This window comes from Rhineura floridana, chromosome 8, assembly GCF_030035675.1.
Source record: "Rhineura floridana isolate rRhiFlo1 chromosome 8, rRhiFlo1.hap2, whole genome shotgun sequence".
Lineage (NCBI taxonomy): Eukaryota > Metazoa > Chordata > Lepidosauria > Squamata > Rhineuridae > Rhineura > Rhineura floridana.
Window position 1 is genome coordinate 38,147,479 of NC_084487.1, and position 16,949 is coordinate 38,164,427.

General features: G+C 41.3%; 1 protein-coding gene across 3 annotated transcripts in view; it reads left to right on the plus strand.

Moving 5' to 3' along the window:
- Positions 1-11,003, plus strand: part of ABTB3 (ankyrin repeat and BTB domain containing 3) — a 326,024-nt gene extending 315,021 nt beyond the window's left edge. For all 3 annotated transcript variants that reach the window (XM_061638952.1, XM_061638953.1, XM_061638954.1), the window contains 4 exons: positions 3,063-3,144; positions 5,120-5,188; positions 6,117-6,230; positions 8,021-11,003. In XM_061638952.1, coding sequence (XP_061494936.1) covers positions 3,063-3,144; positions 5,120-5,188; positions 6,117-6,230; positions 8,021-8,230 — 475 coding nt within the window. In that variant the 3' untranslated portion in view covers positions 8,231-11,003. The remainder of the gene's footprint in view (positions 1-3,062; positions 3,145-5,119; positions 5,189-6,116; positions 6,231-8,020) is intronic.
- The last annotated feature ends 5,946 nt before the right edge of the window (positions 11,004-16,949 follow it).

Consider the following 16,949-nt stretch of genomic DNA (forward strand, 5'->3'; position numbering starts at 1 on the left):
GAGAAGATGCTCGGCAGCAGGGTGGATAGTACACCAGCAGCAACCTTAGTTTACTGTATCCTTGGCCTGACACCAGTTGCAGGTCCTCACAGCCAGCTCCAAGACAGAGTGGTTTCCTGGTGACAGAGATGGAAGTTCTGTAGACCACAGCAACTCCTCCCCCCTGTCCCTGCAGCCTGTGCTGGTGTTGCACCAAGTATCCAGGTGGGCAAAGCTGGGTCAGATCAAGTCCTCCCAGCTGACCCACCCAGGTCTCAGTAATGCACACCAAATCGGCACCTTCATCGATGATCAAATCATGGATGAGTGTGGTCTTATTGTGTATCGATCTGCCGTTAAACAACAACACACGCAGGCCAGTGGGCACAGCAGATGAGCAACGAGGGAACCCCTCCATGAGAGGACTGGGAGCAAGGAACAAAGCATAGATAGCCTTGCCCTTGTCTTCTATGGTAGTTCACCACCTCCCCATGGCTATACCTCCCTCTACCCATGATCACTGAAACTGGGGTGACATCACCCATGTTCCTTCTTACTAAGACTCCTCCTAAATACCTGATATGAACCCAACAAGAGCCCTCCTACAAAACCTACTTGAACCAATTATCCCAGTAGGCCTCTGAGAAAATTGGGAACAGTCAGACCACTCAGTATTTTTCAGGGCACATCTACTCCCTCCCCATCTCACACCCAGGGATGGCCAGCTTTCTGCCAGTTGCAGACTGTGACTCTCAAGGCATCTGGCAACTTCCTCCTATCATTCAATTCACTGCACAGGCTCTGACCCTGTGCAGGAATTACACATGTGCCAGATGCCCTCCCCATATATATGCACACACAAACAGAACTTCACCCACGTTTGCTCTTTATATATATATAAAATACAAGGGAGTAGCACCCTTGCCCTCGGGACTCCCTAAGGGGTGACCTCGGCGGCAGCAGACCCTGCCACCCAAGGGCAGCCGGGCTTTTATGCCCTTTGACCCAGCCAGGAGCTGATGCAAGAGGCTGCAAGATTGACTGAAGCCTCTCTCTGGAGTCAGGGTCAGGCAGGGGGTCCCAGTCCTTGCAGCACTTACCAGGGACTCCAGCTGTCTCAAGAGACAGCAAGTCAGAGGAGCGTGCTAGCAAGCATCGAGATTCTCAGGTATTCACTCCCAGGGCAGGTCTTCTCCAGTCCCCCAGTACTGCAGGTTTTAAAGTTGAGAACCAGCACTTTGACTTGAGCTCAGAACTTTAGTTTTCATGCAGTCTTCAGAGCAACCTCCACCTATAACTCATTATGGTAGTGTAATGTAAAGGATACCAGAACATGGATATTGGATAACCATGACCAGGCTGTCTCTCTCTCTCTCTCTCTGAGAGGGGCCATAACCAGCTTTAGCTGATGGAAAGAACTCCATACTTCTTTGGCCTCTATTGACAAAGCCGGGTCTAGCAACACCTCACAAGCTATGAACTAGGTCCTTTAGGGCAGAATATCTGAATTGACCTTCAGTTTACTGGCCTTCATCCAACCCATTACTGATCCAAGACAGTGACTTAACATTCTTCCCACCTCATCTGTATCGGAAGTACAGTTGAAATAGGCTTGGGTTTCATCAGAATGCTGATGACCCTTCAGATCCTTCTTAGATACTTAGATAATAAAATAAAATAAAGTCAAGGTACTAAATAAATATGTATTGCTACAACACAGACATGAAAATATTTTAAAACTTTACAAAAAATAAGCCTATGTCCAATGGAATATACAATCAAAATGAGAAATCTTATGTGACTGAAGTCTTTTTTACTAAGAAAAATTTGGACAGCTTCATTACAACATTTTAGGCCTAGAATACAAATGCTTTTCCTGCTGGATTTGCCAAATCTCATTTTATGGCAGCCTTTTATTTTAAGCATGCACCTGGTAGTTATTGGCAGAAAGGAACTGCATGCAAGGGTGTGCATGGAATTCCATACAGGGGAGTCAGCAGGCTGGCAGTGGAAGGATGGAAAGTTGCACCCCTCCTCTGTGCCCAGCACAGAAACCAAACTGGGCTCCGTTAGCCTTGCCCAGACAAGAAGTGCAGCAGGGTGCTACTGGATGGGCGGGGCTCTGTGTCCCTCCTCTGCTAACCTACAGCAAGCCAGTAAACCTTTTTTCAGGCTAGTAACTTTTATGGGCTTATTTACAAGTCTGTTTTAAGGCTTTGGTGCTGCTGACAAATTTCATACAGGCAGAGCTCAAAAACGTTTAAAATTTGTAGGCAATATAAACAATTTTAAGCTACTGGGATTTTTCCACCCTCACATACAAGCCTCTTTTTTTGTCAGTGTTGCCACTTTGCTAACTGCTAACTGGCTTGATAAAGACATGCAGAAGTCAAGATATGTAGCTTTTTGTGGGTCTGAGATAAACGTGATCACTTGATGTTTGCTGCAGATCACACCCTTTTAGCATAGGGTACCTTAGGGACTGCCTTACTCCTTACGGATCTACTCAGCTGCTGCAATTGTCAAGGAGACAGTATTAGTGGCTCTCCACACTCCTGAGGTCTGCCCCACTACCACCAGGAGTAAGGGTTTTATGTAATAGGACTTGCCCTCTGGAACTGCCTCCCTGAGGTAAGCAGCAGCAATAATAATGTTTAAGCAGGCTTTCCTTGATATGTGACCCAGCCATTTATTACTCATTGTGGAATTTTACTTTGAAAGGTATATTTTATGTTTTGTATTCTTTGTTGCATTTTATATTTCTTGACGTGTGCTGCTTTGGTATTATTTTATGATTAAGCAGCGTAGAAACTTGTACAAATTATACAAATCAATAAATAAAATGTAGGGAGCAGCTCAAAACTTGATAATTCATAACCTTGTACGTTTTACATTGCATTTGGCACCCAGATCCTAAAATGTTGTCACTGTATAGTTGAGCAGCATCTTCGTTATGCTGACATAACACCAGACTGGTGCAGGAGCTGGTGGCCCCCAGCCTGTTTTTTTTTTTGATGGTGCATTATTCTCACAATCTGTCCTGAAAATAGCAAAAATCGGTGTATTTGAATGTTTTTGCCTAGGTTTAAAGCCCTCTTGTCCAGCAAACCTGCATCTGACAGCACTTGCATTGAAATCAGCTATGTGAAGTATCCCATTTTCCAGGTAAAGTTCAGTTTTCTGAGGCGTCTCCGTATAAATAAACTGATGGTAATTTGTGGAGGAGATAAAACATAACCAATTGGAGACAAATCACAAGAAAATGATGTTTAGCTATTTTATGGTCTGTGTGTGTACACACTCCCATTTACTCTGCATCCAGTGAATTCCCACCTCTGGTCTTGGAAGTGGTGTACACACAACATTATTTATTTATTTATTTATTATTTGATTTATATCCCACCCTTCCTCTCAGCAGAAGCCCAGGGCGGCAAACAAAAATGCTAAAAACACTTTAAAACATCATAAAAACAGACCTTTAAATACATTAAAACAAAACGTTAAAAACATTTTTTTAAAAGCTTTAAAAAAAGCTTTATTAGCATCATTAAATTTATTACCTGCCCTTCACCAGTGGGTCCCGTATCTATCCTGTATCTGCCTGTCACTTCTTAGGAAGTACTGTGTTTTGATGTGTTTTTTCCTCAAGCCAGCTTGAATCTGAATCAAGAAAAAGAATGACCTAGTGGTCTTTTAAGTTGGTAATGTGTCCACAGCCTGTGTTGCAGTATAATCTTGTGCAGGACCTAGAGCAATTTGAATACTACACCAGAGCAACCCACATCTGCTAAGGAAATTCTCAGACCCAAAATTATGCAGACCAGTTAAACTAGAAGGGCAGTTTACACAGGACCCTGACCAGTAGACATCCTCTTCAGAGAGCTGTCTAGTTCCAGAAATTTCACCGAGTGAGCTAATACAAATTCAAACTTCTCTTCACCGCTTTTAGGATAGTGATTTTTTCTTTCTTTCTTGAGATTCTGTGTCCAATTCCAGTTTCAGAATTTTTGTCATCCAATAGCTAGAGACATCTCTCCGTCTGGATTTGTCATTCCTTATCCCTTGCTTGTCTCTACTGTATATTTTCAAGCTTACTGGTTGTTAAGGATGCAACTATTTGTTTTCCTGATGGGACAAAGGGTACTTCCAGATGGGGGCTTAATTTGCAAAAGGGTCATTGGCCCCAGGTTTTTGTTTTTGTAGTTTACTTATCAGATTTTTTCCCCCAGAAGGGATAAATCTGGATTAAAGGAAGGGGAAATATGGGCTGGCATTTTGATGCCAACAATGTCATGTGAACAGTGCAAAAAAAGTGCATACATGAGGAGCACTGATCACAATAAACACTGTTCTGGAAGCACCCTAGGTTCTCACTAAACCACATGCTCTCCAGCCTGAGCTTATGCTAATACTCTGCTTGTACGCAAGGTCAAAGTGGATCATAGAGATTTCAGTTCAGGGACAGACGTCTACAGGAGCCAAAGTCTGAATTCAATAAAAGGCTTTCATATGACCCATTGCTTCTATATTTTAGGAACCTTCTCTGGATTTTATGCTACAGCAGGCATATCCTGCTGTGATGAAAACAAACAAGCATTCAAAATGTAACATCAATAAAACTGCTCTTTTGAATACCTTGATTGTCTTCTAAGGATTATGTAAAGAGTTGCCAACTTTATTGTTGCTGGGCCCCTGTGCCTTTAATAATTGCATAACAGGCAGAGATTCCAATGGCAGAGCCTGCCCCATAGCTGCATTTCCATGCCATGAAAGCGTTGCCAACTGGATTTCTTCCTGCTAGGCTGCTGCTATAAGGCCATAGAAGCCATGCTAGGGAAAAAAAGGTTGGCAATCCTTATAGCATTGCAACTAGTAGGTTGATTTTCCCAAAATGTCTTGAACTCCACAGAGTCCTGATAGTGTGACTTATGGCTATCCCAAGATATAAAAAGTTGAGTATGGGGTGTCACCATCAGTTTGCCTACTAAGCTCTTTCTTGTCTTCCATTGTGAAATAGTGTGACCTAATCACTTTTCTCTCTTGGTGTGCAACAGCCTCTGCAGCAAAGAATGGGTGGGAGGAAGAGATCTGGAAACTACACCTGCATTTTTGTGATCTATCATTCTCTTTATCATTTCAGCTTATAATGCAGTATCTCTACTATGGAGGTGCAGAGTCACTTCTCATTAAAAACAATGAAATCATGGAGGTAAGAGGCACTTAGTACCACTGACTGGCTACTTTCACTATAAATAAGCAAAGAAATAGGAAAACAAAACCAGCAGATTTCACCAGTATGAAAGGATTCTGGTTCCTCATGAAATCAATGAATCAATCCATAAATTGAAGCAAATATAAAGCAGGAGGGGAGCAGAATAAGTTTTTCAAAGACTTGGAAGCAGTATAATAACACAGAAACTTGCCTTATACAAGTCAAGCCAATAGTCTATCTAGCTTCACATTGTCTGCTCTGATTGACAACGGGGCTCTTCAAGGTTTCAGGTAGGGGACATTTCCAGCCCTACCTGGAGATGCTAGGGATATGAACGTGGGACCTTCTATATGCAAAGCACATGTTCTGTTACTGAGCCCTTCCCTTCTGCCTCTCAATCTTTCATTGCCCACATGTGCATCCATACATTTTTGACCCACAGTGATTAAAAGGGTTTTGAAGGCTTTTGAAGCACTATGAAACCCTGCAAACCATGTATGAGAAGTGACCCCAGCAGTGCAGGGGGGGAAATGAATCTGTGATTGTGGAATGACAATAGACTCTATAGTTTTGGACTGATCTTGTTTTATGCACTTTGAAACTTCCATGTATTCCTCATTGATGTCTGGCATTTAATCTAACTGCTTTTGTGGATTGTCATTTACAGACAAAGAGTCTTCTGGGTTTGGTCTCATCACACCATTTTCTCTTTGTAGTTGTTAGAGGTAAAATAGCAAAAAAGAATTCTTTTAATAATATAGTGCAAAGATTTACCATAGTGCAGCTGATCTCTGGGTTTGGACAGCATGAAATGTACAAAAGAAAAAGAATAGGAAGTCAGCAGATGCAAAAACCCCAACAACACACCATGTTATTTCCTGTCCCTCTCAATAATCTGATATAATTTTTTCCTCCTGCTTTTCAGCTTCTGTCTGCTGCTAAATTTTTCCAGCTTGAAGCATTGCAACGACACTGTGAGATCATCTGCGCAAAAAGTATTAACACAGAAAATTGTGTGGATATTTATAACCATGCCAAGGTAAAACTGCATTACTAATGTATTTATTTACTTATTTATTTTAAAGCATTTTATGCCACTTTTCATATAGTATCACAATGAGGTATACAATCAAATACAAAAACATGCCAAATAGACAACCCAGTGGAGACTTTCTAAAACAGTGGTGATTGTAGCCCAGCCTGGAGCATGCTTACAAGACAGCAATGGCACACTTCCTCCCGATTGGGGTGTGTGGGTACAACAGTCTCAGCTACTCACCAGATGTGATGTTATAAGCGGATTTCCTCAAGAGTCAGCTGGTCTTCCCAGGTATAATAGGAGAATGATAGGGCACTAGGGGCAGGGGGAGGTTATACTTTTGTGTGTTGCTCTTCTATTGCCATTACTCATCTTCTTAACAGTCTGGTTTATGTCCATGCAAATCCCTTATTGAATTATCTAGGCAACCATCTTTCAGATTCCTTATTATGTATGAACCATGACTGGGAAATCAGACCCATAGCTTCTACATTCTATGCCTGGGATCAAAATAGCAAATGGGCTTGTGCTTGTGAAGCATCGTCATTGAATGACAGAACTCCATGCTAAACCGCAGGCTACATCCCAAAGACCCCTCAGTAAATTTCAAAAGCAGTTTTCCATATTGCATTGGGGATACTGCTCAAAAAACACAAGTCCAAAGCTCAGTTGTGCCTGCAGAACTACTTGCACCAAGGATAGCCAAACAGAAGTACTTTTTCTCACAGCACATAGTTGTTAAACTATGGAATTCATGACCAAGTGATGTAGTGATGGTCACCAACTTGGATAGCTTTAAGGGGATTACACAAACTCAAGGAGGATAAGGCTATGAATGGCTACCAGTCATGATGGCTATATACTGCCTCCAATTCCAGTTGCTTGGGATCATGCATGGGGAAGAGTGCTGTTGTACCCATACTTGCTTGTGGGCTTCTAATAGGCTTCTGGTTGGCCACTGTGAGAACAGAATGCTGGAATAGTAGGGGCTTTGATCCAATCTGGCAGATCTTGTGAATTCTGACATACACCTATGTAGTTACTTAAATAAGGGCTTATCCACACGGGAGCCTAACTTTGTACTAAAGAAGCTGCTTTTACCATCGCAATAGCTTTTCAAGGTCCACATTTCTTGCCCAATGATAGCTTCCAATCTGCTGTTTTCCTTTCACACAAGTAGGCATTCCTCTGGAAATGTTTAGTATCACTGTTTCCATGTGGCCCCGCCCCCTATTTTGTATGTTTACTCCTTCCAGAGTATCAATATTGCTAATGGAGAAGGGGAGGGTTTTTTTTGTCAGTTTCATTGTTTCTTGTCAATTGCACGCCTTTCCCAGCTGAAGCAGGGAGAGTTTTGGTGCAATTGACATAAAACTATATGAAACTGATTAGAGGGGTGTGTGAGTGAAAGGCAAAGTAGGCAGTGGCTGCTGCAGCTTTTGCTGGTGGCAAAGAGAGAGGGAGCTGGCAATGGGGCATAAGAAAGCCCACCCACTAAAAAGCATTGAAACAAAGCGCCTACGTGGAGGAGCGCAGTGAAGCTGAGATGGTGTTCCTTTCCTTTTCGCATTATAATTGGATTGGGTTAATACGGATTTAAAGGGGGGGGAAACTGCATGATAGCTTCTGCTTGCCTGCAACATCATGTGAACCTTGTGAATTACAAAGGGATGCAAGTAGTACCACACACACACTAAATCGCCTTGTGGATGAGCCCTAAATTTTGTTTCTGTTTCTTTTTCTTTTCTTGTTTTTCTCTTCTCACCACCCTGGGCCCCATGTCTCTTCAGTTTCTTGGAGTGACGGAACTAGCTTCCTATTGTGAGGGTTACTTTCTCAAAAATATGATGGTCCTCATAGAAAATGAAGCTTTCAAACAGATGCTGTATGACAAGAATGGAGACTCGTCTGCCCAAAACGTACTACAAGATTTACAGAGGACGTTGGCATCACGGATCCAGTCAATTCATTTGTCATCTTCAAAAGGTTCCATTGTATAAAGTTCAGGAAGGGCCTGATGTTTGCAGGGGGAAAGCACTGCAAGTGAAAATGTTGCTGTTGCAGATTCTTAAATGAATATATACAATATTTTTTTCTTACAAGAGTACTACATTGCGGTTGTGGGCCAAAGGTGCTGTCACTTACTTGAATCTTCTCTTGGACAAGAGGTTGTGATACGTGTGACTCCTACGCATTTTTGGAACTACAAGGATGTATTGCTGTTCTCTGAATTGCTGGTCAGAATCTGAACACAGAAGTACTGTCATGCAGCTAATGCCAACAGAAGATGGGCCATGTATATGAACTGTACAATAGCAGAAGCCCCTCCTAGAACGAGAATGCTGTGGAACAATTGTTTGATAAAACCAATGCATCAGGTTGTTTTTGTGACACAGTGTCATACTTTTTTTGTGAGACCTGTACTCTCCCTATTCCATAGTCCACTGTATTATGCATTTAAGAAACATAATATCTGATAGTTGCTCTTTAGCAAGAGTCAAAGAACTGGTAAGACTGTTACAAATGAATATGGCAAATTTTTAGCGGAGGGAACTTTTTAAAATTGTTCATAAAAAAATACAGGGTGGCCTTGTAGGGTTTTTTTTTTCCTTTTCTTAAGCTCCAAATTTTGCTTTTAACATATTTGAGGATGTATGTAAGATGTTACATTTGTGTTTTGTGTTTTTTATTTTTGTTTTCTTTTTAATGGTAAATTGTACACTGTGTAAACATACATCTGAAAAGGTTCTGTTCATATGCTTTACTTAAAAAGTGGTATAATCTTGTCCAAATGGCTCAAAGTTACGCCAAAGAGGTGCATTACCAAGGACTCAGTAGTTTGGGGTGGGGGAAATCTGCATGCAAACTGTGGTTTAAGGTTAAAACAGCAATGAAATTTTTAACATGCATTTGCATGGAAATGGTACCTGTGAAATGTTATGTTTGTGCTTAATTTTGCCAAGAAAAAAACACAATGCAATGTTAGTTCTTTGTCAAACTCCATTTGTGAAATTATATTTCAGGTTTTCATTTTCTGCGGGCTCACAATTCCTAAGGAGAAGAGTTTTAAAGATGATGATTTCTAGTTATTACATGAAAGGAAAGATCAATATTGGGTCAGCAATTCCAGAGAAATGTTGCTATTTTGCTACTGGGCAGAGGTTATGAAGAAGATGATTTATTTTAATTATATAGTAACTATGTACTATAGACTGATTTCTTTCTGAATATTAAGAATGTGTAAGAATTTGCTTATGGAGGCCTATAACAGGCCTTTTTAGCAAGACAAACCTATTAAGTGCCACACTGATTCTTGACCATTTATATTTGATCAGATAGTTTTGCAGGGACCACTGTAAAGAACATTTCCACCAGAATCCTTATCAAGTTAAACCTTTTCCTTAGCAAAGTTGTGTTAATTTGCCTGCCCTGCTCTGTTCCTGGGGAAATTATGGCTAGTTCATAAACTTTGGAAATTTTCATGATGACGGTGTAAAGTAAATCCTAAGTCTGTTTTAGAAGGTGCTAATTTACAGATTTTTGAAATGCCGAGGAATCCCTTTTTCTAATTACTAGACAGAGGTGCTTTAAATGCCGAATCCTCTTTTGTCTTTTTAAATCGTTCCTGCAACAGCACTACAAAATTGCCTAAATTACCTGTAAAGTTACAAAGGCATGGCATGGTGAATGAATAGTGAAGTAATATTTTCACCTCCTCCTTACTCCCAGCCCCATGGTCTGGAATAAGCAACTTCGCTTTCTGTGAAAGCTGCACTGCAGTGCTTAGAGAGGCAAGAACCTGACCAATGTTGTTCCTGTTCCCTTGGGGGCTTCCATTATATTTGCCATGCTTCCCTGGTCTCTGAAAACAGCTGTACACAAGTGATGTACCCCACCCCAACCTTGACATTTGCGGGCCTCCTGTTACCTATTAACTGCCAAGCTGCCAAAGCATGAACATTGGGAACACCACATTAGGAAACGACGTGCATGTTTTTCACAAGCAACACCAAGAGTTGTCATCTGTGAATGTTGTTTAATATGGGAGAGTGAGCAGGCCGCTTTTAAAGCTGAATGCACATTCTGTTTGGTGTAGCTTAACTGTGCAAATTTCAAATGCCAAAAGCAATTTTTAGCTCCATGATACAATATGAGGCCACTGTCAAATTGTGGCTTCTTGCAGGCCATCATTCAGCATGGACCACTTGTGGAGACACACCCTAAGGCATACTTTTGTTTTGGGACCGGTCTGCAAGGGGAGGAGAGAAGAATAGAGGGTTGTATGCATCCAACTAAATTTACTCAGTCAGAGTAGACCCATTGAAATTAATAGACCAAAGTTAGCCATAATTGTTAATTTCAATGAATTTAGTCTGAGTTGGACTAGCAATCGATACAACCCAGAGTCTATAAACAAGTCTCCCTAAAAAGTTTAGAAATCTTTGACTATTTATTTAGAGTCTCTATAGCACAATGGTTTGGATCGTAAGATAGCGAAAGGAAGTTCTTGGAAGTCATGTTTTCTGTCCCCATCCACTGCCCTCCCCCAATGCTGCCTGCACCCCATGGTATATTATTCAGGAAGGCCCTTCTCCCTCTGGAGAGGCTTTCCAAGGGGATGCAGGCAGGAGTGGAATTCTGGCTGAAGACGACAACAAGTGACCATGAAGCCATGGCCGAATAGAGGCTTCTTGCAAGTCATTATTATGCATCTCAGCCAAGAGAGGAGGCAAAAAATATACATGTTCTAGAGCCTGTTGTAGTCTGTTTAATTGTGTGAATGTATATATGTAAAATCTTTTGATTAAAATAACATTTAAAAATTAACTGGAAATTAATTTTCTAAGTATTTCTATTGCTTTCCGTTAAACTGACAAAAGTAAACAAGAATCTCATGGAAGTAAAAGGTTAATACTTGAACCCCAAGATAATATTTGTTGAGTAGGGTGGGCTTGCCCTTTACAATAACTAAGTAGGCTGAATATGCCTGGGCCCATCCTGAATTCACACTGGCTACAGGGGTGAATGGGACAGTTCCCTTCCGTGAACTTCCTTTCCCTCCTTCACTTATCTTAGGATCCAAGCAATGCAAAGAAGGGATGATCACTTCCTGCAAGGGGAGACTGGTCCATTAAGGCAAATGAGGCACTGCCCCACAAACTTCAGTCTTAATTCTTCCAAGCTCACTTACGTTCTTACTTGCAATCGGTCCAGTGGCTGACCCTGGCTGTCTGCTCATCCTTAGTCTCAGTTTTGCCATTGTAAAACTCAGCAGGGAGGAAGATGGAGACAAAGCTAGAATTAGTTGGCTCCACCTGTCACTGTCAATGGCTTCAGCTACTGACGCCTCCCTGTCTTCCACCCCACCAATCACAACGGGCACCAGCCACCGCTGCTTCCAACAGCAACACCTTCAACTTTTGAGTATCTTTTCAGAGTTTTTTTCATGTTCTTCCTCCAAGCGCAGAGTTCCCCACTCAAAATTGAAATCGGTCTGCCATTTTTCTCAAATATCTGAGGTCTGCAGGTATATCAGTCCTCACCTGCTACTCATTTGATGCAAGACATCTTGATTTAGTGCCATGGAACACTTTAGGATACCTCTTCTCTCTTCCTCCCCCCCCCGCTTCTTTTTCTAAATCTAAAACCTCTCAGCATATTCCATCCCCCATGTCATTTTGGAAAGTAAACAGTCTTGAGGAGAGGTGATTCCTAACAGGTGAAGTCTTTCAGTGTAGTCCCAAGAGGGCATCGTACCATAGTGAGACTGTCATTTGGCTGACACTAGAACATGAGAACCCTGCTGGATTAGACCAAAGAGCCACCTAGTCTACCCTCCTGTTTCTTCACAGTGGCCAACCACATACTTCCAAGAAGCCTATAAGGGGGGCATGAATGCCCTCCCATATTGTCTGCTCCAGTGTCTAGTATTTAGAGGTGTACCACCTCTGAAGGTGCACTTCCATTTTGGTTCCATTTAGCTGTAATGACTAGCAGACATTAACAGGCTTACCCTCCATGAATTCGTCTAAATTTTCTCTTTGCTCAGTTATATAAATATCATGAAATGAGTAAGGACTACATCCAGTCTAGTGCAATGATACTCAATAGGCCTTATTCAAAAAAATAAACTGTTGGACTTTTGTAAACTTACTTTCTCTTCTCACATCTATCTAGGTGAAATATTTTTAGTGCACCTCACTGTTTATAGCAAAGTTTTCTATCTGATATCTAAATGTTCATCTGCAGCTCTGACTCATTTAGAGTTAAACTTTCCACCTTTCTTTCCGACAGACCCTTATGTTTTTAAGAGCTGCACAGAATGTAGGTGCAGCCTTTATCCCAGGATGGAGACACATAGATATGAAAATATGCATGCTCTGTCTGGTAAATGTTACCATTCCATCAGCTCCTTTTAGCTGTCCAACAGCATAATCCTACACATGTTTACTCAGAAGTAAGCCCCACTGATTTCATTGGGGCTTACTCCCAGGTATGTGGGTATAGGATTGCAGCTGAAACACATCTTTTCACTAATATGTTGACCTTTTTTCACTTGCCTCCCCACCCACACTTTTCTCAAATTTCTTTCAGGTCTCCAGTAAGACTCACAATAAAATAACTTAAATTTTTTTGTAGTTTATTTTGAAATGATCAGGTAGAGAATTATCATCTGATGTGACCTGAGATTTGTTAAAACAACATATTTTCTCTAAAGGGACTAATGCAGAGTCGGGGGGGGGGATCACACCACTTTGCTAAGTATTCCAGAATTCTTCTGTAACCTTTTATAACAGCTGGTTTCTAGAAGTTTTCCTGTAGGAAAACGATCAGTTCCTTGAGGACTAGGCCATTCTCCAGTCAAAGTATTGCACCAGTTTTACACACACACACCCCCATTCTTACACAGCTGTGTTAGGCAAAACCATAAAGTGAAACATGTTACACATGGGCTTGAAAAACTGAATCATAAAGGAACATAGCTGGTTATCGGCTAGCACTGCAGCCACTATACTGAAAGCAAAAGTGACTGGAAGAACTCTAACCAAAAGGACTAACATCTGAAGAGAGAGAAGAAGGCTGAGGGCTAAATAAAGGAATAGTTACAGAATGGTTTACTAGCATTAGACAAATTTTTAAAAGGAGATTATAGCGGCCCAGAAAAGTTTTGGTCAAAGACAGATGTAATATTTATAGAGCAATGAAGTCAGAAATGGAGAGACCCCCACTGTGTTCAATAAAACACAAGGATTTTTCTTTCCAGAGTCAAAGGGAAACAGTTCTGCAAACTAGATGGAGGAAACAGAATGGGCGCATAGGCAAAAGCCAACAGCGGAGGGCACCAATTGGCTAGTATCTATAATGTAACCATGATACAGTCACAATCCTCAGAACAATTTTGTAACTGTTTCTGCAATGTTTCCCTTTTAATATATATGGTGATGGACAAATGTACAAGTCAATATGTGTGACAAACACTTTAAAGAATAAAAAGGCAGCCCTCTTGGAAGCATGTGGGGGGGAAGCAAAATTGACAACCTGATTGAAAATAAGTTTTTCATGCAACTTGTAAGCAAGGCACTCTGGATCTCCTGTGACTGCTCTTTAAATGTAACACCTGCCATTTGTTGAAGGTGTGAGATTGATCGAGAGTTTCAAAGAAAAAAGGGGGGTTGGTTGTTGGGCATCCTTACCTCAAATATTACAGTAGTTCCTATTGGATATGTCACAAGCTGTTATATATCATAGGAAGGTTTTTATAAGACTTGGGGGGGTAGCATTTTCCAATTAATCTGCAGTCCTGTTGCAGAAGAGTTTGCTCTCATCCTGATTCCAGAACAATACTCTAACCCAGGGATTGGAGTCTCTATAGTATTGTTGAACTATAACTCCCATCATCCCTCACCATAAGCTGAGGCTGATGTGAGTTGAAGTTCAACATCTGGAGAGCCATAGGTTCATCATCCCTGGCATAGATAGAGGAAACAGAATAGGAACATAGATCACTCCCCTCTTCAGACTACCAAGCACCATTCTTGTACCTGCTTTTCTCTCTTCATAAATGTAGGAAGTGTTGCATAGGGACGTCAACATAAAATGGAAATTCAGCTTTAATTATCATTCTAAAGTTTCATTGTGGAGATTCAAGTACTTCCAAGTATTTGAAATGTTGTGACACAGAGGAGAGCCTGGATCTCTTCTCGATCATCCCAGAGTGCAGGTCATGGAATAATGGGGTCAAGTTACAGGAAACCAGATTACGGCTGAACATCAGGAAAAACTTCCTAACTGTTAGAGCGGTACAACAATGGAACCAATTACCTAGGGAGGTGGTGGGCTCTCCAACACTGAAGTCATTCAAGAGGCAGCTGGATAGCCATCTGTCAGGTATACTTTAAGTTGGATTCCTGCATTGAGCAAGGGGCTGGACTCGATGGCCTTATAGGCCCCTTCCAACTCTACTATTCTATGATTCTATGATTGCAGTGAATTTGTCTGGCTGTATTTGTCTGGTCATTGGTGACTGGCTTCCTCCATTCATGCACTTTCTGTGTCCACTTACCTGGGAGTATGCCCTATTGAATTTGGTGGGACTTACTTCTGAAGTAGACATGTCTAGGCTTGCATTGTGACATTTCTTCCATTAGATTTTATATGTTCCTATTGAGATGTCTGCTGCCTTGTGGGATCATCAGTTATGTTTTTCTTAATGTTTTTCTGAAGCACGTGCAGGAGAATTCTTGAAAAATCTGCTAAGAAATAATGTGCATGTTGGAATAAACCTATGCTGAGGAGTAAAATAAGAACATGAGATCATCATCATCATCAAGCATTATTATTATTAAAGTCACAGTTGAGCCAGAAAATGATTGGGGCATGGAAGTATACCTATTAACAGCAATTTTTAGTGAACTGAAGCCCAGTTATGTTTTTAGGAACAAGCCCATTATATTTTTAAGTACACACATAGAAATATGAAGTGTGAATGCAACAAACACATGAGTCATAATTCTACACATGTCTATCCAAGAGTAAGCCCCCATTGAGTTAAATGGGGCGTACTCTCATGTAAGTAGGTTTAGAATTGCAGTCATAGCAGCCGTGATGGACTGCAGGTACTCTCTAAGTGCACTCAATGGCAAACCCCTATTTGCCTTTGTGTAAAGTGCTGGCCCTAAGCCAGTGATGTGGAGCCTATGGTCCTCCAGATGTCTTGGAAATCCAACTCCCATCAGCCCTGTCAGCCTCACCCAATGAACAGGAATTATAAGAACTGTAGTCCAACCACATGTGAAGGGCCACAGGTTCCCTATCGCTATCCTAAGCTTTCATACAGCTAGAATCCATCATGTCCCAGTTTTGAGCCACAGCAGTATTCATTCTGCCGTTAACTCTTCTGGAGTTCTTAAATGATTTTTTAAAATTTTTCCATTCCACCGTTAAAATGCTTCCTCACCACCACCACAAACATATACTCTGTACCTATAGCCAAATACTCCCATCTTTATGCAGCTCCTTGTGTTTTGGCTGGCCACAGGCCACAAGCCACTTACATTTGTGCCACTTCAAAGTAAACAGTCTGTGAACGACAGCTGTTCTCTTTTCCAATAGCGCCATTAAGTGTTACAGCGTAAGAGTCCCATTAAGTTTCCTGCACAATGAAAGTACTATGTAAAAGTAAAAGGATCTTATAATCCAGTTTGTTTTATCAAAAACCCAAGGCTAACCAAGAACACAGTCATTCTTTAGGTTCAGTGTGGGTAACTCTGAAGGTGGCATTTCCCCCACTCACTCACTCACCCACCCACCTTTGCAGCACCATCAGGTTGTTGTCTTGGCTTGCAAATTGTTGGAGGCAACACCTTTCAAAGACTTATCATTAAAAAATCCTCTTTTTCCCCTTTTACTGGAATAGGTTAAAACTGTCAAACTAAAGCCCTTGCCAGATTATAGTAGTAGTTACACCATACTTAGCAAAACTCCACAGAGATTGTATTTATTTCCTGCCTTTAACTTCTGTGTTATGCTGTGGGACATTCAATTATTTATTGTGGCTGTATTCCAAAATAGGTTTTCATCTCAAATGCTTTTTTTAAAAAGACTCAAAGGAGCTATGATGTTCACTTTCCAGGGAGTTCTATAGATCAAAGATGCTTTGGCAATGTGATAAGTTGGATTTTGTTTCTGGTGTTTCATTGGCCTATAGAGGGGTTCCATTAGGGATTCTACTGCACTGTGGTGAAATTCTGTTTCATGAAAATGTATGGGGGCAGTACGTTGTGTGGTTCCGTAGCAATCTTTCTTAACCTGGTGCCCTCCAGATATTGTTGGACTCCAAGTCCCATCAGTCTCAGCCAGCATGGCCAATGGACAGGGATGATGGGAGTTGTAGTCCAACACCTGAAGGGCACCAGGTTGGTAAGGCTGTTCTGTGGAGCTCAGGATGATTGAGTTCTGTTGGGCTCAGTGAAGTCATACAGTAAACTACCTAGAATTTGAGAATCTTCTGTACCACAGAATGACCTGCTTGATGATGATGCTCTCTGGAGTTATGTGGTAGACTGCTTGAAGGTTCTCTGAGGAAGTCTGTGGATGAACAGGAGTGTAGTTCTCTTATAGAAACTCAGGAGTGCTCTTTGAAAAAGATCTGGGATATTTTTAGTATACAAGAGTCTAAAATATTAGAGATCTAACATATTAATTAATCAATCATGTGAT